The 22,767-nt window shown below is 38.8% G+C and overlaps 1 protein-coding gene across 1 annotated transcript in view; it reads right to left on the bottom strand.

Moving 5' to 3' along the window:
• Positions 1–2,196: 2,196 nt before the first annotated feature.
• Positions 2,197–22,767, bottom strand: part of doc2a (double C2-like domains, alpha) — a 36,684-nt gene continuing 16,113 nt past the window's right edge. The window contains exons 6-11 of the mRNA XM_053515060.1: positions 21,305–21,431; positions 21,104–21,163; positions 4,673–4,857; positions 3,905–3,986; positions 3,367–3,463; positions 2,197–3,097 (exon numbers count right to left, since the gene is read on the bottom strand). Of these exons, the coding sequence (XP_053371035.1) occupies positions 2,961–3,097; positions 3,367–3,463; positions 3,905–3,986; positions 4,673–4,857; positions 21,104–21,163; positions 21,305–21,431 (688 nt within the window). The 3' untranslated portion in view covers positions 2,197–2,960. The remainder of the gene's footprint in view (positions 3,098–3,366; positions 3,464–3,904; positions 3,987–4,672; positions 4,858–21,103; positions 21,164–21,304; positions 21,432–22,767) is intronic.

Genomic DNA, 22,767 nt, shown 5'->3' with positions numbered 1-22,767 from the left:
CACTTAGGGTCAACATAGATCGATTGATCCACGCACTTGATTTTGGCTTAGGTTTTATGCCCTTTCTTATGGAACCTCCAATTTTTATCCAGGCTTGAGACCAACACAAGGGTCTAAAACGTAGACTCTGGGGCACAGCCTAGGACTCCAACCTGGACTTCCACATGGCAGGCAAGAAGACTTCCATTGAGCCACTAATGACCCCAAGTGTAAGGTACAACAGAAACCAAGTGTACTTTGCCCAGGTTCCCAATGGTGCTACAGAATCATCCAGGAGTCAAGAGAGCGGATTGGTTGTGCTCTCTGGGGAGGGATGGTATAAGTGTACTCTCACATCAACCATAGAGACACTAGCTAATCATGGGCATTTCTAAGCTAAGCTAAGAGGAACAGGCAGATAGCTCCCAATGTTACATAGGCAGTATTTTAAAAAGCTGCAGCCAGAAGAAGCAAGTGATAATCTTTATCAACTCTGGTTAGTACAGTAGTTGTTGCCTTGATTGAAAAGTGTCCCAGTATGAATTGTCTCCACCTAAATATACAACTAATTGATAAGGGACCCAGGCCTCGAGGTGATGTTTATATCGGAGCAGCTTGTAACTGTTCAAAAGTTCAAAAATTTTGGAACACTTTCTAACTCCATGATGGTTCCTGATTTTTATTTCTTTCTACATTGTAAAGGAATGCTAAAGGCGTCCAAAAAATGCATTAATCTAATTTGAACAGTTTATAGTGAGATGTATCTGCTACTTATGCTCTGTAACGACTTCATAACGCCTCTAATCTGAGGTGCTGTTAATTGGTCATTTTTCAGGCTGATAACTCTAAATGAACTTCTCGTTTGCGGCAGAGGTAGGTTTTAGTCTCGCCCTCCTGGGATGGACTTCATGAGAGCCAGTTTCATTATGGTGCTGAACGGATTTTGCAAATGCACTTGACAATACTGTTCTTGCAAAAGCTATTACAGAAAGACTGACCTCTGTGTCTTAAAATAACAACTAACTGTTGTTTTTCTTGTTGTTACATAATTACCTCATTACATATGAGTTCTTTTATAGTTTTGAAATTCCCAGTATTGTTGTAGAATGTAGAAAATAAATCACTAAACAAAAAAAAAAAAAAGGAACTTGCAAGTGTTCTAAAACTTTTGAACGGTAGTGTAGGTTTTTTTTTTTTTTACTCCAACACTCATTTTAGATAGAAATTTAAAAGTTTATGTACACTAGGTGGCAGTGCCGTAGAATTTACTGTATTCAGAGAAGGGACTTGCACATCCCGGGTGTATTACAGTTAAATAAACTGAAGTTGCGTGTCCTTTTTTGATTTGTGCCAATCTCAGTTCAGAGTGAATTCACTCAGAGTGCAAATCTCAGTCAGTCCAAATTGCTTGCTTTCGCTTCACTTCACTTGGTTAGATTAAGACGGAAACAGTTTATGATATGAGGATTCTGCTGTACAGCAGGGGGACACTGTCTCTGAGCTGGACTCCAGTATGCATGATGAATTTCCACTTCATAGATACTTGATTCATTTCACGAGTTCATTACTAAGTATAGACGGTGGTTAGAGCAGAGAAATGACCAAACTGTGTGGGACTCCATTTCTCCTTTACTGCATTTAATGGATATTATGACCCATTTTGTGCAGTATGGTAGTGGTCTGATATTGTAAAATGTATTTTATGTCATGTCTTTCCTCATTAAAAAAAAAAGGATGTCATATGTGGAAAAGAAACATAATTGATTTCTCATACTCTATGCTGATCTCAGTGATTACTGCTCATTTCTTGTTTTATAATCTGCGTATTGTATTAGTGACTTTGTTTTTTGCCAGAACAGCTCAGCCTGTGACGTAACTGGATAGAAATAGGCACTATGTTCTTGTACTTGATTTCCACTCACTTTCTGTAAATAGAAAAGTACAAACTGATGTTCTTTAGAGATACCGAGAAACCATGCGCAGCCTTAGAGCAATGCATTCGTTTTGTATTTCCAAATCGTACATAAACACGTCATACAAATGTTGTAATCACAAAAGTACAACAATCAATAAATATCCAAATACCACGGTAATAGAAACTCACGCTCACACCATTGCGCATGCAGATCAGAACAATGCACACGAAAACAAATCAATCCAAACCTTTAGAAATGAATCAATGTGAATCTCAGAGCATGTCTAGGAAAAAAAAAAAAAAAAAAAAAAAACATTAGCAAATGGGACTTCATAATGACAAGAAATACAGCCCTGGAAAAAACATTGTCGGTGCATGCTTTATAATGCTGTAAACATTTCCTCATGCTACAAAACAGATGGTTAGTCGTGATTATACGAGTGCCAGTATTTACAAGGGATCTGAAAGAAGGAAGGCTAATTTAGGACTGGATAAAACTCCCGTTCTTATTAGTTCTGAGATGGTTTATGAGTAACAGTCCTGATATCCAATTGATACATTCAGTGTCCAAAATCATTAGTGAGAAACTTGATCCATAATAAGCTTCTTGTGTAATTCAGATTGAGTAACATTTTTTACTGCAGGCACCTTCGCTTGTTAATGTAGTGCATGTCTCTCCTGGGTACATAAAATACATTTTCTACTGTAACCAATCCAAAGGATATGCTACATGGGATGGTGAGAGGATTCGAATTATCATTACAAAAATGTGTATAAAACGTGCAGCAGTGATAGAGATATGACAGGTAAGGTCCAGCGAATAACATGGAATCGAAAGGCAACTGACTGACAGTCCATCCCTCAAACTCTCCCGGTAACGAGCAAGTTGTGTTCAAGTAATACAGCACTTGTGCCGGTCAAGAATATCAATCATGCATTGATTATGTATATGATGAGCGCATACAGCATATAGTGCACAAAGTCTGAAGTGCTCAAATGCACTCATGAGTGTTCGTCTTTTATTCCATGCAGCATTAAGTTATCACTGACAGCCCGTGTAAGATCCTCAGTCCTGGCAGGAGCTCTGAGGGAGTTCGTTGGTCAGGACATGCCATCGCTCCACCCTCTGTCCCTTATTCCTCAGACAGTCCATCCAGTGGCGTAGAGCGTCTCCCTGTGAGTGACAGCTCAGACACACTCCACCTGCCACCACACAGAGGGATTTTCATTAAAGTCTATACGCACGGTTCGTCTCTATGCGCCTTTAGTCACGACAGATATCAAGACAATTCCTCATTTGAAATGGGTGTTCTTATTTCCTATAATGGATGCATACTGTGTTATGATGATGCGGAGCGGAAACAAACACGGCATGAAACAGTATGGGTTCAGAATTGCCATCTGACTAACAAGCACAGTGTCGTGCCTTAGCAGATCAATACCTTATGCAGCAGACTTGTCTTTGTTCTCACCTATAAAATCATTGGATCGACCCAGGTCGTAGTCCCATACGGTGACCTCCAGCGTCTTACTGACCAGTTCTGTGAGAGAGATCTCATAAAAGAACTCCTGTAGGGGGGAAAGCAGGAGGGAGATGATGGAACCGAGACTTTAAACAATGCGGAAGCATGCTGTGGAATCTTTATTTATTTATTTTTTTGCCAGTGGCTTTTAGTATCACTGGGCGCCCTCGAGTAGGCCTGCCGCCTCTGCGCACTTGACAGGATAGCAAATGGACGCTGAGAGTACTAGTTCCAGATTACACAATAGGGACGTCTAGTGTTGGGGACTACTGCAGGAATAGAAAAGTGCCACTCGGTCTGCCTGATGACACTCAGCGCCCACACACACCAGGCAAACGGTGGTTGGCAAACAGGAAGAGAGTGAATTAAAGAGAAATGCCAGACGAGACTAGTTTGTCATTAGCTTTCATTCTTGTAATGGAGATACATGCCCATCTGCGTACGCGCACACATAACTAATCTGCAACGGATATCGTAAGGTCATTACCTCATTAAATTCTGGGTTGAGGGTCTTTTTAATCACGGCCGTCTTGTGTTTTGATTTCTTTTGCACATCAGGCTTCAGATATCTGCAGGATTAAAAAAAGGGGAAATAATGGTGATATACACGGTGAAGGACTGCTGCAAATCAGTAAGACACACGTTCACAAATATCGATTGAAGCACACATATCTATTTGCCTCCCTGCCTTTCCGGCTATGTACCACTGGCTTCCATAAAAATTTTATTCGCCTTATGCGCTGTTGACAACACAAGCACAACAACATACACACACACACACACACACACACACACACTCACGACCATGATCAAAGCCGAGATTCTTGTGTGTGTGTGTGTGTGTGTGTGTGTTTGTGTGTGTATGTGTGTGTTTGAAAGAGAGACAGAGATAAAATGACATGTGTGGGTGGGAGGTTTGTTGATTCTCATGCCATTTTGCCCGAGGAAGGTATATTTATTTTAAAACACGATGTGGGAGAGAATAAAGCGATTAGAAATATGTAAAGAAAACATGGCTGCCTGAACCAAGCAATTAACATCCCATTTCCCCTTGATCCCAGACGTGACTCTGTCTCATCCTCTCATCTCTTCCCTAAAGACCGGGTTTTAATGTTTCTGATAATCTTTTGATCTGAGCTGATGTACCTGAGCTGAAATGTTATCTGATCTCGCGGCTCAGTAAAATGAAACACAGATGAAATCATCCACCCACTACAGACACGTCTAACAAAAAAAAAACACACTCTCCTCTCACATTTTGACATAGGGATCAGAGAAGCCATTGACGTCCATGGCGGCGAGGTGAGCACAGCGCTGAACACCGACACACAGACCTCCCCGCCGGGCCTCTCCATCTCCCTCTACGGACGGAGACAGGAACTGGAGCGACAGTAACAGACGGCCTCTCTCCTCCAGACTGTGCAACTGCTCATGCTCCCACTGGAAAGAGGAGGAGAATCCACTTGAGAGGCAGAAAATATAGACTGGTGAGAGACAGTGAAGCCATGGAAAGGGCACTACTTAATCACCACTGTCAGTAATGACGCAGCAGGTGCCCGAGAATAATTAGCTACAGTCAAAAACCAGCCAGGACTCACATGGAGCGAATTAATAAACGAAATTAAAATCCAAGTAATATTATTCGCAGAATTTACGCACCTTTACATGCCACATGACCTTCCTTGTTGGAAGACAAGGAGAATATGGCGAGTTCAGGAAGCCATGAGACTAGAGGTGACTACTAATGAGCTCTATAATGAATTAAATAATAAAGTTGGCGCAATAGAACATCAGTCCCAAGTGTGTCTTAGGAAATGCAGCTTTAATTTCATGAAGAAAAAGAAACACCAAGCTAGAACAAAGTAACAAAAGACTTTTAAAAAAATAAAAAATAAAATAAAAATTGAACACATAGAACATAATGAAAGCAAAACAAGAAATAATAATTTATAATATTTACCATGTTTTTCAAATTATCCGGAGGATTTTTAGTATATTTCATAGTTTAGGCCAATAAATCATGTACAACATTTATTCGTTGCATCTATTTACTAAACCAGCACAAAATATGTAACTTCACTAATTAGTCCGAGTCTGGCTGAAGAGCTAATTAGAATCAGATGGTTTAGTTTATGGAAAAAACTAATATGTGGCAGGACTTTTACTTCCTGAAGCCAGGATCGCCTCCTTGGTTCCTCGATGGATTAAAGTCCAAAGTAAACACGAAGAGATTTTCTCACAGAGTTTACCATCATCAGAAACCAGAAACTCATTATATCACTTGATGTTACCGCACAGAAAAAAATACATTTATTTCAACAAGAGAGAAACAATCAGATCAAGTGTTCACATGTCTAATATCGACTTATTGAAAGGATAATCAAAGGGTTGCACCATCCTTCTTATTCTGATTGAAAATTCATTCCCGGTCAGACTTCCAATTAGAGTATTTACATGATGCTCTTTTATTCGGATTGGTCTATTATTCCCAGTATTAACTGAATATTAGGTTCCATGTAAACACACCAAAAGTCTTTATCTAAATCATTATACTGAGGTATTGACAGCGATGCTCATCCTTGAGTCCAATACTGCAGTCCAATCAGATGCACACTGATATCTGTAGCATTATCGTCCATGTCTACTATGAGAAGGTCTCAGGATATGACTCATTTGTACAATTCTTGATATGATTTTTTTATATTTATAAACTTTTCAATTCATGAAATCTTTAAGGTAAAATTAAAATAAATGTACCTGAATCGATTCAAGAAGAAGCGACCTATGAAGTTTGTAATTAGTATGTTAAAGAATGTAATTAAACATTACATTTCAAAAATATCCCCAAAATACTTAGTATAGTAACAAAGTACAGTGAAACTTTGGATTGCATATTATTGGTTTGCAAGACATGCACATTTTTTAAATTAATTAAAAAAACTAACATTTAAACTTTTTAATAAAGTAGGACGCATGCACTTTGTCTGCCGAGCATCATGTGATCAGACTTGAGCCAATGGTTCTTCTCTCTCTCGTTCTGTGGGATTGTGGGTAATTGTCTCCCATGTTAAGTTTCAGTGCGCATGCATCACTCGTATAGTCAACATCTGTGCGCATGTGTACTGTTAACTATAACATTTTGACCACGTGTGTGTGTGTGTGCGCGCGCGCGCATGCATAAAGCATTTTTTTGTTTTTTTGTCCAAGTGTTGTGGCCGTTCTTTAGTAACTATACTGCAACAACGGCCTCCAGGAAGAAAAAGCCTGCAGCAGTCCAGGAGATGAATCTGTTTAACCACAGTGCAATGTTACATTCAACATCTCTTCAAAAAGAGGGGAAAAGCAAGTGTCATTAGAGAGGTTTCTTGTTAAAGATTCCAGTTTGCCGACAGAGACACGTGCTCTCTCTCACACACAATTTAATTAAAGTTTAATTTTTACTTTGTATGAAAATTTTTTTATTGCAGAACAAATCATTGGAGTTTGCATTATTTCTTGTGGGGAAATTTTGTGCTTTGGATTACAAGCACACTCACGGAACAAATTATGGTTGCAATCCAAGCTTTAACTGTACAATCACTTTACAGTATGTAAGGATTTTCCAACCCCTATCTGTGTCTCTGTGAATTCTGTCTAAGTAAGTCTAAATAAGTGTCTTTACTATTAAAGAACAAATAAAACAAACCTGCAATGCAATTGTGAGGTGAGAGATGTTCAAAACTGTAAAGTGACGTGTGCTATTTTATCTGTTCGTTGAATTTACAATACAGTTGATTCTGTGGTCCTTGATCAAGCTGGAGATGTACAGTATATTTTAAGTGTCTCTTTTAGACAACACCTAGTCCTGTGTCTCCCCAAATCCTTTGTAAGTCTCTTTAGTCTTTAGTGTCTCTTTAGTGCTTTTCCATTTTGAGTGGTCTAACACTTGTACGTTTCACCCTTACTTTATTATCATTATAGGACATAATAGAGAGCCTTGAGCCTGGAGATAGTGCCAGATAGGTGTCCTTCTGATAGGCCAAGTTTTGGCACACCACATGATAAGAGCAAAGAAGATACAGAAATTGTTTGACAGTACAAAATGTTGTTGGTGTGCTTCAGGTCTCCATGACTAAATCAGATGTACGAGTGGCTGAATGGCAAAAGGAATCAAGCAAGAGTGTAGTTATGGGGATATGGTTAAAGCATGCATCCATGCGATCATTAAAATTAGCAGTTATTTGAGTGTTATTCATAATTAACCCTGTGTCTAATAGAGACTAAAATGGGAAAGGGAAAATTTAACAGACATCCAGCCAAGATGGTGTGAGATAGGAAATTAATTGCATTAACTTAAAAAAGCCGCTGAGCAGTCAGAGATTTATCAACTATTACATAGACGTCCAACAAATTTGCGAAATAGGCTGAAAAGCATTAATATCCTTGACATAACAAAATCTACAGTTTACCAGCCCACACAGAGACCCTGAATATTAAAATCAGGATGTACAGTATGGGTAGACAGATGAATCTTGACAAGGACCAAGAAATATAAACACCCTATTAAGAGTAAAGTGGACACAGTGTAAATACTGTACATGTGTGGCAGAATAAGAATGTCAACCTAATAGATGTCACTGTGGCTGAGTTCTGGACATGTTGGCAGAATATAAAACATATTGAAACCTACACTTTACAGTTTTCTTTATTTTCTACACACAGAAATAAAAGGAAACCATCCACACAATTCTAAAAATGTAAAGCTCATGTATCAAACAATATGAATCCAAATTGCTTAACTCTAATCACAATTCCATTGGTTGCACCTAAATATCATCTTAAATCACAGTTGTGCGAATCTCCGAATGCAAATTGCATCATTTGGCACACTGTGTTCAACTAAAAACACTGCCTTTCAAAATGCAACACCCTGATTATCAATTAGTCTCACTCATGTTGCACCTCTGCGACTCATTGGAGGAACACTTGAATCATGTGTAAGAGTATAAAGGGGTCCTTAAGTGACTTATACAGGTGTTAAGCCAGAAACTGGGGCAGCAAATTATCTCAGTTATCCAGACCTTTAGATAAGAGAACAGGTAAGTAGCCATTTGAAAAGGACCCTACATCATAACCTTCTACCTGGAGGACCAGTGCTCTGCATATTTTAGTATTTTCCCTGATTTAACACACCCACTTCAATTAGGGAAAGGCTGTTAATTAGTTGATTAGTTAAATGAGAAGTGCTGGGAACTGAGAAAGCACTAATATGTGAAGGGCAGTGGTCCTCTAGGACCAGAGTAGGGAGCCACTGCATCACAGTAAATACCTACACATCATACCTTTATGGTTTCTACAGCTATCTACATTGCTCACAGAAATGTACCCTATAATTTAATATTAGTTTTACATTGTATTCTATAAAGTGTGTATATATCATTTTCACAGAACAGAAAGACGGCCAGCAAGAGGTGACCGAGTCAGGAAATCTGGACCACAGACGAGCAAAGAGACAGGGTTTTGGAACATAACATCATCACCCTGAGGGAAATCAGAAACAGCGTCCTGGCGGACAATGTCCATTTTGTAAACATTTACCAGGTCAGCCTAACTACAAGGACAGCTAAGGATTAAACAGGTATATCAGAGCACTACTCTGACCAATTGAGGGAGCAGCAAAACAAATACGTACATGTGAGTGCGGCATACTCTCAATACTCTTTATAGACATGTCACTATGTTCCTCAGTGCTTTTTTCAGAGAATGCTTGAACTTGATGCTAGTTTAGTTCCCTATGAATATATCTTTACTGATGAGGTAGGGTTGTATCTGAAGAACCTGAAGTGAGGAACACCCTTGGCCGTTGTCTATGTCCCTAGGCTGAGTGGTTGAACTTGCACCATGTGTGCTGCTATTGGTCTCCATGCACAACTTGGTTCCTCTAACACCTTCAGTTTCCTCCTCAAGTCATTTTTCCATTGCTCCTAGGTCCAATTTTATGCTTCGGACTACACTCTTTTTACCATACCACACAAGACTTTTTCTATTTAGTCTCACTAACAAGCATCTTACCTCTGGCTACACAGCTGTTTCTACAGTCAGTTTTTTTTATGATGCAACTTCACCAAGCGTTTAAGTAATCTTTGTTTAAAGTCATTCATAATTTACATTTCTTCTATAAAATTAATGGTTCAGGACTATACCTCTAGGTTTTAATTAATGTGTATAAATTCTAGGAACTTAATTCCCTCAGTGTTGCTTGATGCAGAGCATTAATTTGACCTCATGAAATGGCAACAGTTTTTGGCCAGACAGTGTATACAGTACATATTAGGAAATTAAAATATGACTTTTACTGTAAACAGTAATACAATATTTTATTTATTACAAGCACATTAAGTAATTGGAGAAATTGTCAAGTGCATTTGCAAAACTCATCAAGCACCATGATGAAACTGGCTCTCACGAAGACCATCGCCGAAAAGCAAGACCAAAACTTAACCCTGCTGCAGAGGAGCCGTTAACAGCAATTAACAGCACCTCAGATTAGAGCCGTTATCAAGGATTTATAGAGCATAAATAGCAGACATATCTCAATATCAACTGTTCAAAGGAGATTATTGCCTGTTTTGAATGGCTTCAGTATTGTTTTACAGTGTAGAAAGAAAGAAAAATCAGGAAATCCCTGCATGAGTGTTTTGAATTCATCACGAGTGTCTATTTGATGTTCTGTAAGAGATAAGCATATGATAGCTGTATGTGTTTTTTGATGTAAGCTTTTACAAAGTAGTTAAAATCTATTTGGAGTTTTAGAATTTGAGAAAATTGGGACGCAAATATTTGGGGAAAACTTTAAGAAAACAAGGAAAATTAAGAAAAGCTACAAGAAGAAAAAGTTTAGCCTACTTTCTAACATTGTCTCTGTAGGATAAGCAGCCTTTTTATAAAATGCAGCAGTTAATTAACAATAGGGCATTTCTCACACATTAAATAAATATCAAGACTCAATCAACTCTGCCATTTTCAGAACATTCTTTAATATTTTGTTGGCGCGGCTTTAGCTTTAATTAGAGCATGCAACGTGGTGGCCAGTTTATGCATGAAAAAGATTTCTCACACTCCCAGAACCATTCCATAAGTTGAGCCCGATGAATCTTGGCAGTGTGGTTCTGGAATATGCCTGTAGTTGTGATAACCTGGTCATTCAGTACATTCAGGTCAGTACATCAGCTGGCTTCATTTTATTGCCATATAACATTGCTGAGCCTAGACGTTACTCCCTGAAGCATCCACCAGATCATAACAATGCTTAAAGAGTCTTTTACAGAGAGCATTATGCATGATGGTGTTTACCTTCTTACCCTGACATGACCAACCTTCTGAAATAGGATCAATCTGGACTCATCAGAACATATGACCTTTTTCCATTGCTCCAAAGTCCAATTTTTATACTTCCTACCAAACTGAAGCTCATTTGTCCATTTAGTCTCACTAACAAGCATCTTTTCTCTGGCCACTCGGCTGTTTAGTTCCAATCCTGTGAGTTCTTGTTGCATTGTGCATGGGAGAATGGTCTTACTTTCACTATTAAACATAGTTGTAATTTCTACTGTCGGTTTTTTATGATGCAACTTCACCAAGCGTTTGGGTAATCTCTAATTACAGTCATTCACAATTCACATTTCTTTCGCAAACAACTATCCCTCTAGGTTTAAAAAATGTGTTTGACAGATTTACAGTAATTCTAGGAACTGGAAGGTTGCTTGATGCAGGGCAATAATTTGACCTTATGAAATGACAATTTTTTTTTGCCAGGTAGTGTATATATAGTAGGAAAAAAAATAAAGTTAAAACGGTGGTACAATATTTAATTTGATTTGAAACAAGCATAATATGTATAACAATAGTGTGTTTTTGCATAACACATTTTAACTATTTTAATTAATGAATTAATTAATGTTTGAATGACCTTCATAAAGGATTAAGTATTTTAAATAAAGTCTAGTATTTTCCAAAGGTAAAAAGATTTCCTCCAGTTCAGCATGAAGCTAGATAATTGTTCAAACAATGAGAATAAGCTTGCAAGTTGCAATATATCTAATTAAGTCAGAGAGTAATTTGGCACCAGCCCTGCTACATGACTTTTCACAAGGGATTCTGTTTGCACGCTTTCTAGTTTAAATAGATCATCATAATTGTATTATTATTATCATTATTATTATTATTATTTTATTATTATTATTATTATTTCTTATTTGGGAGCACCGGTGGCTCAAATAGTTAAGGCTCTGGGTTACTGATCAGAAGGTATGGGGTTCAAGCCCCAGCATGGCCAAGTTGGCTCTGTTGAGCCTTTGAGCAAAGCCCTTAACCCCATCTGCTCTGGTCTGCTTTATTCAGGCTGGCACTATACTATCACCCTAGCTTCCCAAGTGGAATATGCAAAAAAAAAAAAAAAAAAGGAATTTCACAGTGCTGTAAGGTACATGCAACATATGACTATATACTATATATATTTTAACCACACAATTTAGTGCCATTTAACCTGGCTTAAGTTTCTAAACATCTAAACACAGTTAAATTGCACTAAACATATTATTCTGCAACCTGTATTTTATACTAGAATAATGCTCTTATAAAGATATGCACACAAGCATCATTAAAGCTTGACAAAGTGCTATTCAGACGCCCGCCTGTAAGCAGGGTTTAAATCCTGAGTTCTCCTTAATTAGAGCTGTGTCTGAGAGGTACTGATCCAACAAATGGGGTATGTGTGTGTGTGTGTGGGGTGGGGGGGTATTTAACTTATCATGCATAGTTGGAGGTTCTTCTAGCACACATTTCTCTTTGACGTGATTTTAGCACTAGATTTTTTTTAAATAATTTTTCAGGGAATTCAGTAGCACAGCTGTCCATAGTGAAAAAACAAAAGGGTTAAGAGCATGGCTTGGCGCAGGTTTTATCTTGAGGCTGTCGTTTTCACCCTGTTCCTGTCTTGTTATTTTGCCGTCACTTTATAAATCTGTCATTGACTCTGTGCATACAAGGTCCAGGGAGAATGACAAACAGAAAGAGAGAGAGAGAGAGAGGGAGAGAGATAGGGAATGAATAATTCTAACATCCCCCAGAACACTCACTGACTCTTGCAGACTTGTTGCATTTCATTATTTCTTCCTTTTAATCATTTTGTCAGACAATGATTTGTTTAATTATAGATGCCAGGTCTTAGCAGATGACATAGTTAATGCTGACTTCACCCATCTGTCACTCACGACATCTACTGCAATACATTGTGCCTGTTAGATCTTTCGTATGTCTGAGTGTGTGTGCGTGTGTGTGTGTGTGTGTGTGTGTGTGTGTGTGTGTGTGTGTGTGTGGGAACTGGTCTCTGGCAGACAAGCCTAGGAGCTTCGTTTATGCTAGAGACTGGGGATAGACTCAAATAGCCAGCAGAATAATGAGAGATACTGTAGAGTCACCCTGTCATGCACAACTTTCATATAAATAATAAAAAATGAAAAAAAAAAAAAAACAGCCAGGAATCAGTAGTTCAAAACAATTACTTGAGGAATAAAAAAATATAATAATCTTAACATATAATATATTATATAATGGAATATTGCCATATGGTGAGTCATTTTATTATTATTTGGACACACCTGATTGGTTACTGCAATTAAGGTGTAACTGCACTGAATGTCAATCATCTTGTAGATTAATAAGCATTTTGAGTCACTGGAATATTGGTATTTTATATTGTGATGTGATATTGCCTCACACCTCCAGGGTCTGGGTTCGATTCCTTCCTTGGGGTCTGTGGGCATAGATTGTGCATGTCTCGCCGTGCTTGGTGGGTTTTCTTCCCATAGTCCAAAGATTAGGCTAATTGGCATTCCCAAATTCCCCGTAGTTTGTGAGTGTGTGTATCCTATCCTTGTGCCCTGCAAAGGCTTGGCACCCCGTCTCGTACCCAAAGTCTCCTGGGATAGGGCTCCAGGGAATGGGGTCAAATTCATTAAATATATTTACAGGAATTTGTACACACTTAATTGTATATTATATTATATTATATTATATTATATTATATTATATTATATTATATTATATTATATTATATTATATTATATTATATTATATTATATTATATTTACAATTGAATATTAATGGAACATTTATTCATTCAACCGAGGTAAGCTATTTATGGTGGTCCAGGTCAGTCATTTCTTGAATCCCTGAATGACACAAGACTTCATTGGACCATAGCACCAAGCATTTACACATTCCCACACACTCGTTTACAGCAAGGAGCAATTTACCTCAAATGATCCAACTGCTGGCGTGTTTTTGAAGGTGGGTGAAACCAGATAACTCAGGGGAACCTCATACAGAGACAGGGAAAACATATCAACAGACATAACCTGAGCTCAAGAATTGATTCCAAAACATTAGAGCCATAAGTTGGTAGCATTCATCCTTTGATAGGTATTTATGATTTTATAATGAAAATGAATGCACTAATACTTAATGTATAATAAAACTTTGGTTACCTTGACATCACAATAAAAAAATAATAAACCCAAGGTTTCTGAATGTTGGTGCAGCAAATTGCTTTACAGCTGGGAAAGCTCCCTCTGTTCGTCTATTCCTTGCCTATGTTTTGAATTCAAAGGTCATCTATTATGCAAAAAAATGTTCAATAATTTTTAGACATTCAGACCAATCTCCAGTGTATGTAGGCAAACGAAAAGTGGAAAAAAAAGTTCCCTCTTTTTGTCCTTTTTCTATTTAATGCATTGACTAAGGTTTAAAGAAGCCAATTAGGGTGTTTTCACATTAGGCACGATTGATTTGTACTGTGCCCAGTAATGATTACCACCCCCCACCTCCACCACCACTCCCACGCTGGCCAGTGTTCACATTGTTTTTGTTCTCTGGTCTTAGTTACACTTGTGTATTTATACTCTTCGATGTAGCGGATAGCAGTATGCACTGACATAGTTTGTGAGTCACCATTAAACAGAAGTGAAGAAGAGTACAAGGAAGTGAACTTTCATGCTATGCTTAATATTATTAATATTTCAGAAAAACTATTTCATAAGAAACACTCTCGCATGCCTTCCTACTTTTTCAGCAATGACTGTGTAGGTCAGAGGATGAAATGAAGGTGTGCTACATGCACATAGAGATTCAGAGGAGACAGATGGCACCAATGAGATGCTCATGTAGGATTGCCTTTCATATCTGATTCGATCCCATGTATGCTGTACTGTTCCCAAGACCACCTCTTCAAGGCACGGTTCCCATGCCTGGAACAATTGTGTTCTCACTGATCAAAATGATACCTCCTAACGTGACTTCATATAAGAAAATACTCTATAGGTAGGCTGATATATCTTGTGTGCTAGCAGGCAAATAAGTCCCAAACATATGAACAGTACAGTGTTCTTAAGAGCCGTGCCAATGGTTGAATGGTCCTGCTAAAGGAACGGGCATTATTTGCCATCTTTTTACCTCGCTTCATTCTCACACACACGACATGTATGTTGGACATGTGGTCTTACTCTCACAATTTACCATACGCAAACATTCTTCAAAAGTTTGTAACTTAAGTGTTTGTATGTATGTGACTTACTGTACAATAGAAATGAGCAACTGAACATACTGTATGTTAAGCTCCTGAAAATAAAAAGAAGGAAATAAGGAGGTTAATAGGGAGGTCAAGTGTGCCATTAAAACTGCCAAGCTGAAATATAAGAACAAAATAGAGCAATGCTGTGCTGAAGGTAACCTTCGCTTTGCCTGGCAGGGCCACAAGAATATGGCAGCCATGAATACTGCTCCCTCCACCAGCAAAACCATCCAGGTTGCAGGTTATAATCCAGCAACTCTCCCTGAAAACCTTAACTCCTTCTATTTCAGATTTGAGACAGATAACAGCACTTAGCTCAAAGAATTTTTTCACTCGAACCAAGTCACTCTGCCCTAACCTTTAACACAAAGGATATGGTGAGAGCCCTTAAAAACAAATGAAAACTAAATAAATACAGCACCAGGGCCAGATGCCATCAGTGGACAGACCCTGGGGTACTGTGCTCAACAGCTTGGGGGCATGTTTCAGCTTCTGTTCCTGCAGCACAGTCCCCAAGCTGTGCAAACATCCAAAGTAAGGTGGTACCAATTTAGCCCTGAATGACCCCCCACCTCTCACCTCTTTGGTGATGAAGGTAATGGGGAGAGTCATCAAGATTCACATCATTAATCACTGATGGACCCTATCCAGTTTGCATGTTGCACCGGCAGGGGAATCGACAATGCCTCATGTACAATACTCATTATAAACACCTGGAACTCCCCAATACCTCAGACTTCCGTTTGCAGATCTTCAGCATTTAACACTTTGCAGCCCTATTTTCTGGCATGAAACTCTCCAGCCATTTCCACCTTAACAACCAGCTCATCCTGTGGATAATCGATTTTCTCACCAACTGAACACAGAGAGTTTTGGTCAATGACACCTTTTCTGGTCTCCTTCACACCTCAACTGGCTCCCCACAGCTGTATCCCCTTACCGCACCTTTTTATCCACTATACTGATGACCACATACAGTAGCCTCCCAGCCAAACTGTCACCTGGTCAAATTGGCCGACAACACGGTTCTAGTCTCTCTCTCATGGTTCAGCACTGCAAGAATTCAAGCAATGGTTCAACAGGTCCGGTTTGCAAATGAACTTGGTCAAGACCAAGATGGTGGTGATGTTTTCCAAAAGATCAGTGAAGTTCGTTGAGGAGTACCAGTATCTGGGCACCATCTTTGATGAGCTAGCTAGCTCCAACACAGAGGAGATCCTCTAGAAAATGCCAACAGCGGCACTACTGTATCTTCTGAGGAAGCTAAACTTGTTTGGAGTCAGCAGGGCCATCCTTCAAACACTCTACTATGCCTCCATTGAAATTGTACTCACTTTCTCTCTCATATGTTGGTTTTATTCCAATTTGTCTTCAAAATAGAACTTGTCTGTAGAACCGGAGAGCCCTCTCTACCCTCTGTGAGCAGCAGACATTGAGGTCAGCTGGCAGGATCTTATGTCCTATTTCCTGCATTTGGGTGGATCCCATCAGGACGACGGCTACAATGCCTCTACTGAAAGATTCAGAGGAGGACAGCAACCTTTGTTCCCAGGGCAATTTAACTTCTCAACTCACAGCTATCCTTGTCTGTCCCTCCCTCCACTCCCATCAACTCACACATTATAACCCACACTCCTTCAAATAGACTAATGGACTCTTAAACTCACAATATCTGAAAAACATTTATATAGAGATCTAGACTCTGCTGTGACAATAACTTTAATGCTGCTGCTATACCAATGTTTACATACTGCACAACTTAAGTTTAATTTATTAAAATATGCATCCATCTATTTCTCTTTCTTTTACCACTTCTTTTGTTTTGCCTATTAAGCAGTCTCTTTTTTGTACGGTTTATATGGTTTATTTTTATTGACATTTTATACAGATGTTTACTCACAGTTTTTTTTGCACTAACTGACTAATTCCATTTACCATCATTCCAACAGTTGTATTTTATTTTGTATTTGCACTGATTTTTTTTCCTGACTACTCTGCATGCCTTAAATTGCCTTTTATCTCATGGGATAAGTTAAGTTTTTTAAATTGAATTAAAGGGAGCATACAGACGAGCAGTTCTCATGTGTACTATGAAATATAATCTTGCTGGTGCCAATGTTGAGAAATAGTTCCTGCCGCCTGAGGCTGCCCGAAGGCCTTTTTTGCCTCTCATTTTTAGCAAGTTTTTGACTTTCATTTTCAGTCCATTTCCTGTACCTGACCAGTTTCAGGGGAATGTCCTCTTGTTGTTGTTGTTGTTGTTGTTGTTAAGCCACACAGTGACCTATGAATCATTCAAGCATAAAAAAATCATCTAAACCAAAAAATCAAACCCAGTATTCTCTGATTAATCACATAAACGAGATTGAAGAAATGTCAAATAAATTCACTAATATTTATGCTAAAATATAGAATATAGGATGTCAATACATTGACATTTGCTTTCTGACAACATCCTATTCCAGATGTATCCCGCCCTTCCTTTCATGATAACTTCAACTCTTTTTAAAAGGCTTTCCATTAGTGTTTGGATCTCAGCTCTATAGGGATTTACCCAGTCAGGCTCGAATGCATTTGTCCAGTGAAGGATCTCCCCAGCATACAAAGATTGAACTTTGTGGCAACGATATTAAAGGTACGTACAGTACATATGGATATGATGATATGATGATTAGGTGTCCACAAACTCTTGGCCATAAAGTGTATCTCGATTATCAAAATTCATTTTTAAAACAAAAAAAAAATCTTCTTAACTTTACAGCATTTCTGCACTGCAGATGTGTCATTGTTTCATTGAATGTCTCATTAGATACATCTAAATAAATCTTGACTCTTTGCAAAAGACTAATGACCTTCAATTCGCTAATGATAATGAGGAGGTGTAACGAGCTGGTAAACAGGTGTGAGGGCACACACACATGGTGAGAGCGAGCGCGAGAGAGATATCTTTCATATTCAGATGTATGTGATTAGCACACAGATGGCACAGGATCAGTCATCAGTGCCTATCAGATTCTAAGTGTGAACTAGGAGCCAAATCAAGATTTTTTAATAAACACCAACACTGCTCAGTTTCAATCTTCTCCTGTGGCCATGTGAAACATCCTCCTACTACCTCCTCTCCACCAAGTCTCCTCTCCTACTTCGTCTCTTCTCTCCATATTTACTGACAAGTGTGCTCTCTCTAATTACTTATCTCTGCCAACTTTCTCTGCCATTTTCTGTCTCCACTTTACATATTCACTCCACCTCTCACTCTCCCTCAGTGTCACTCTCACTTGTTTTCTTCTCCCGCGGAGTGGTGTAACTTTGTTCTCGTCACGTCCGTTTTTCATCTTCTTTGAGAACGAGGTGTCTGATGATGATCTTTTTACATTCACATCTTTTTCATTTGTTTCTGCCTGTCATCCAATACCTTTTGCCCACATCACCCCCCCCCTACTCTCTCTCTCTATCTCTCTCTCTCTATCTCTCTCTCTCTCTCTCTCTATCTCTCTCTCTATTTTCTCTCTCTCTCTCTCTCTGTCGCAGCCCCATCTCTCAGTGTCTACCTTTTTTGTCTCTCTTCGCTTTACTCACTGTCTGTCCGCATGTCTGTCTTACTCTTCCTATCACTGTCTCTGTCTATCCGTTTCTTCGTCTGACTGCCTGTCTCTGTTTATCTCTCTTTCTGTCCCACTGTCTATACTTGTTTTCTCTCTATCTCTCTCGCTCTCTCTCTCTCAATTTTTCTCTCCCTCAAATAATGTGTGTGTGTGTGTGTGTGTGTGTGTGTGTGTGTGTGTGTGTGTGTGTGTGTGTGTGTGTGTGATTCCGTCTGTCTGTGTCTCCGTCTCAGCCACCTCCCCTCTCTCTCTGTCTGATCATCAGTTTTTTGTCTGTCTGTCTCACTCTACCTCCTTCTGTCTCCGGCTGTCTGTTTCCACTTGTCTTTCTTTCTCTCTTTTTGTTCTGTCTGTCTGTATTAGTTTATGCCTGTTGTTTTACCCCTATATTGTCTTTCTGCCCTACCCTTTGTCTATCTGCTTTATTTTGCATACCTCTCTCTACGTCTCTCTGTGTCTTTGTCTGTCTACCTCTCTTTTTTTTGTCTGTCTGTATTTTTTTCTTATATCATTCTTTGTCTTTTTTCTGTATCTTTTTGTGTCTTCTCTTTCTTGGTTTACCTCTTTGTCTCTCTGCTTCATTTTAGCTGTCTATTTGTTTGGTTCTTTGTCTGTCTGTCTCACTCTACCTTTCTCTGTCTCTGTCTTTGCCCCCCCCCTCTCTCTTCCTGCCTCACTCTGTCTGTCTGTCTGTCTGTCTCACTTTGCCTTCATCCCTGTGTCTATTTCTGTCCTTGTATGTCTGTCTGTTTATCTCTTGCTGCCTGTCACTCTCTCTCTCTCTCTCTCTCTCTCTCTATGAATGTCTTATTCCATCTCTTTTCTTTCTTTCTCTTGTGGAATTCTCATCCAACTGTTTCTCAGAAGTTTTGCAATAGGTCAAAATATAACTCGATGCTTTAGAGGTTGAAAATGTAGATGTTCTTTGAAAGCTTTTAAGACAATAATGTAAAGATTATAAGAGAGAAAATAGACAGAGAGAAAATAGATATTCTTCTTTTTTTGTCTCATTTTGACCTCTGATCTCTGTGCTCTTTGATGTTGATGTCATTTTGTCCGTCTGCACTGTAATTTCCAATCTTTGAGCTAGGTCATAAGGTTCTTCTCTTATCAGCAGTGTTTATCACTTTATCAGAGGTACAGAAAGGAGGAAATTAGGTTATATATCACTTTTTCTCCTACTCTCATATTGCTTTTCTTCACCCAAGAATCCCAAGATTTTTTTTGTTTCTTGCACCTTCCCCTTATCATTATCATCATTCTATTCTGACGCTGGATGGTACCTCTCTTTACTGTGATATTTCATACGGCTGTAAAGAAAGCAAATAACCAAAGAGAAAATTAGTGGAGTAATCCATGATGTGGCTGCGAAAACTTACGATCCAAGTGTTGGATAGAATAAAAAAAGGAAAGCTGCTGAAAACTTATACCAGTGTCGAAAAACATTGCATACTCCCCGGGTCATGTAAGAGCTCTCGGGAAAGAGAACTTGAATTTCTTTCACAGCTGGAAGTTAATAGACAACCCCGAAAATTCTTTTACTGTGGAAATGCTGGTGGCGTGGAAGAATGACGTATCATATTTTTCTTTGTAGTTAATGTTACAGTGTTGTGTAACATCTGAGTCACTTTATAGCATCATTTTAAACAGCCATTTACAAGACCTCCGGGGTTGTACTGTGATGTCTGGCCCCAAGCTATTGACAGTGGATCCTTTGGGTGCTGTGTTTTGTTTGTTTGTTGTTGTTTTTCCATGGATCAGGCTTGTTTGTCCTGGGGCATCCCATGGATGTTCAATTAGATTGGGATCTGGGCAGCCTTGGGCTCTTTGCCTGCTGGAGCCTCTGCATAGCATGTGGTGGTGCAGTGGGTGTTCTGTGCCTTTATATGTATCATGGCCATTATTGAATTTTTTGTGTTTTATGAATGGTGAAAAGGTGATGAATGTTGTTTAGTTCACCTGGCTTTGATATTAATGTTATGACTAGAGTTGTATGCTGTGTTTTGAGTTTTGCATTGTTTTGTCTAAAATAAGGATCATCACACCCTTAATATTTCTCTTAACATTATTATGCACATGAATGTTTTTTTAGTTATCCAGTTCATTGAATTGTCTAGAAATCGCTTTTTTTTTTTGATAAGTATTTTAGGAAATAAGATGATGATAAACAGATTTTATTCTCCTTCTCACATATTACAATGTACGCAGCGTTCAGTGTGCTAATTCACTTTGATCCCAATGTGAAAACCCTGAAGAGCGATGATGAGTGCATTGAATATGCAGACAGTAATTGGTTTATTTAAGCCTGATATGTATTCCAGCTCTGAAATGTCAGTGCTGGATACAGATGGATTTAATGATAGTGAACGAGGGTGTGTGTGTGTGTGAGAGAGAGAGAGAGAGAGAGAGAGAGAGAGAGAGAGAAATGGGATAGGCAAATAAAAAAGAAAGAGAGAACGTTGAGGTTGAGTACCTCTCTGAGATAACAGGAGATCCCTCTCAGTGCTGCGCCCGTTGCCGTTGGAGAGGGAAGCTGAAAGAAAGATAGAAAGAGTTAGAGGGTAGAAACACTCCTTGAAATGTTTATCACACTTTTTCCAGGAGGGGTTTCAAAGTGCTTGTCTGTGTATGGGACCATGTGTGTGTGTGTGTGTGTGTACTGTGCTGTGCTTACAGGTGGTGGATGCTCTAAGCAGGTGTAGAAACGTTTCGTCTGGTCTGGTTTCACACGCCTTAGAGCCACCCGTGACTCCCCAATAAATTCATTATGAGTCAGTTTGTCCTCATCACACACTGATAACCTGAGAAACATAATGAGAGAGAGACAATGGACCAGAGAAAGTGAGGAGAAAGAGAGATGAGTTAAAAAGAAGAAAAAAGAGGGCGATGTTAATAAAGGAAGTTGCGGAACGAGAGGAAAGTGAGAGATTAGCCGAACAGAAAGAGCTAAAAATAAGGTCTGAATGAAATGCTCCTGACAGAAATGTATATTTATGACTGGGATTAGAATGATATTTGCAGCCTTGACAGCTTTCTTATTTCAAATCCTGCACTCGTGCCTGAGTGGAGCTCCGACTCAGGCTCAGCGCTTCAGTCTCAGAGATAAACAGCTTTATGCTTTCTTTATGCTCTCCTCTAGCACGCTCATCACCTATTTTTAAAAAAACGGAAACTGGAAAAGGAAAAGATAAATTAGCATTGCCAATCTTCGGATTCAGGTGTGAGATTTGGGCATATGGGTCATTTTCACAGAGTAAACCTCAATCTATTGAAAAAGTACAGTTTATTTTAATATACTTCTATAAGTTAATAGTAACCCTTAAAAGTCAGAGCAATTTAAACATTATTTAATTTGTAGTTGTTTTTTTTTATAAATTTATCTCCAGTATAGAGTGACATTTTTTTCAGCCAATCCATTGCAGGGCACACACACACATACACACACTCACATGCTCATTCACACACTATGGGCCATTTGAGAACGCCAATTAGCCTAACCTACATGTCTTTGGACTGTAGGTGGAAACCAGAGTACTCGGAGGAAACCCACCAAGCACGGGGCGAACATGCTAACTCCATGCACGCAGAGATGGGAATCGAACCTGGCCGGGAATCGAACCCGGAACCTGGAGGTGCAAGGTGACAGTGCTAACCACTACATCACTGTGCCGCCTGTTGTATTTAGCAATGATTTTTATCATTTGTTATATGATCACACCATTATATGATCACACCATCACACCATTATATGATCACACCATTATATGATTACTTTTTCACCAAGGTGAGACACTTATAACATGCTTTGGTCGAATGTAATTCCCATATTCCAGTAGTGGTAAAATTTACACATTATAAAAGTAATGATAACTTTCATTCTACCTGACATATTTGAAAACCCAAATGTACAGTTTGGTGATTTGTGTTGTGTGCACAAATCTGTACCGCTTAAGTTTTTATGGTTTTAAAGGGAGAGAAAGCCTAACCACACAGTGACTTCTGCACTTTCAGAACGAGCAAAACCTCTGACATTCCCACTGAATAATGTATTATATTATATGACATATGATGACTAATTTAATGTAAGTAATTTAATGTAAATGTTTGTTTGATTTCTAATGCTATCTCAGAGAAATA

Source organism: Clarias gariepinus, chromosome 16, assembly GCF_024256425.1.
Source record: "Clarias gariepinus isolate MV-2021 ecotype Netherlands chromosome 16, CGAR_prim_01v2, whole genome shotgun sequence".
Classification (NCBI taxonomy): domain Eukaryota; kingdom Metazoa; phylum Chordata; class Actinopteri; order Siluriformes; family Clariidae; genus Clarias; species Clarias gariepinus.
The sequence above is the reverse complement of the archived record's forward strand: the minus strand, read 5'-3'. Positions and strand labels throughout refer to the sequence as shown.